This window comes from Lathyrus oleraceus, chromosome 3 (assembly GCF_024323335.1).
Source record: "Lathyrus oleraceus cultivar Zhongwan6 chromosome 3, CAAS_Psat_ZW6_1.0, whole genome shotgun sequence".
NCBI lineage: Eukaryota > Viridiplantae > Streptophyta > Magnoliopsida > Fabales > Fabaceae > Lathyrus > Lathyrus oleraceus.
Window position 1 is genome coordinate 457,233,949 of NC_066581.1, and position 1,511 is coordinate 457,235,459.

Sequence of the window (1,511 nt, forward strand, 5' to 3'; positions counted from 1 at the left end):
TGCTATACATGCTCTTCATCAGACTTCAAATATATCAAGATGTCATCGATGAGCACAACTACAAACTGATCCAAGTACGGATGGAATATTCTATTCATGTACTCCATGAACACTCCAGGTGCATTATACACTCTAAACAACATCATTGAATACTCATAATGACCATACCTCGTACTGAAAGTAGTATTCGGAATATCTTCAAGTCTCACACAAATCTGATGATAGCCCAACCGCAAATCAATCTTGCTAAATACACAAGCACCCACCAGTTAGTCCATCAAATCGTCAATCCTCGGAAGTGGATAATTATTCATGATAGTCACTTTATTTAGCTATCAATAATCAACACACAACCACATGCTACCATTTTTCTTCTTGACTAGCAACACTAGCGCACCCCACTGTGAAACACTTGGCTGAACAAACTTCTTCTCAAGCAGATCTTCCAATTGTTTCTTCAGCTCACTCAACTCTAAATCATACATTCTATAAAGAGCCATTGACACAGGAGTAGTACCAGATACTAAGTCTATAGAAAACTTAATCTCGCGCTCTGACTGCAAATCACTAATATCTTCAGGGAACACTTTTGAAAAATCACAAACCACCGGTAGCTCGCCAATCACAACTTTACTTTGTGCCTTCATAGAAGATAATATCATAAACACCTTAGCCTCATAATTCATGAGCTCCTCCACTTGTTTAGCAGACACAAACAACTTATCACTTGCATCAAACGCTGGAAATGACACCGTCTTCTCGTAACACTTGATACGAACATGGTTGGACTCCAACCAGTTCATTCTAAGGATAACATCAAGTTCCATATACAACACAACCTCGACAACACCTACACTCCTGCAATCAACGATACGCTGAACCAAACCTATACACCAAAAACATATCATAGAAGCAGAATCTTATCCCCCACTTGTTTCAATCCTACTCCTGTTGACAAGTGGTTATAAAAACAAACGAGCACCGATAGTGTTTCACACACATGTCGCATACTAGGGAACAAACAACATGTCAAAAAGCTGGCCAGATTGACCGACCCGCTCTGATACCACTCTGTATCACCTTAAACACCACAACTTATAGAAAAGAATTACTCTACAGTTTAGGGTGTCACAAATAAAAATCCTTCAAAAACATATCAAATCATTTGAAACTACGTTGCGGAAAAACATTTTTCAGCACAACTTCATAAATAAGTTATAAATCCCAAAACAACAAAAACAACATTAACTTCGAAAACATAATAAATCTCTTCCCCGATGTTACACGATCAGAGAAGAAACCATTAATTGTTATTAAGTGAATAAAATATAAGTGAAGAGAAGCTCCAACAAGCCAACTTCGAACAACTAGGAACATGGATCACTCTTGAGTATCTGCAAGATGTCCATGATAGACAATATGAAACAACATTAAATATAAATAGTGTAAAGAATGCTAAAGTAGAGAATACACAACAAGCACACATTCATTACACAATTAACAACAACACA

At 37.2% G+C, this 1,511-nt stretch overlaps 1 protein-coding gene across 1 annotated transcript; it reads right to left on the reverse strand.

Annotated features, from left to right (window-relative positions):
• Window positions 1-335: 335 nt before the first annotated feature.
• Window positions 336-908, reverse strand: LOC127131652 (uncharacterized). Its single transcript, XM_051060565.1, has one exon. It carries the CDS (start codon window positions 906-908, stop codon window positions 336-338), a length of 573 nt encoding a protein of 190 aa, XP_050916522.1.
• Window positions 909-1,511: the final 603 nt, after the last annotated feature.

Coding starts and splice junctions, on each gene's coding strand:
- LOC127131652 (XM_051060565.1), bottom strand. CDS start 908: ATGATATGTTTTTGGTGTATAGGTTTGGTTCAGCGTATCGTTGATTGC.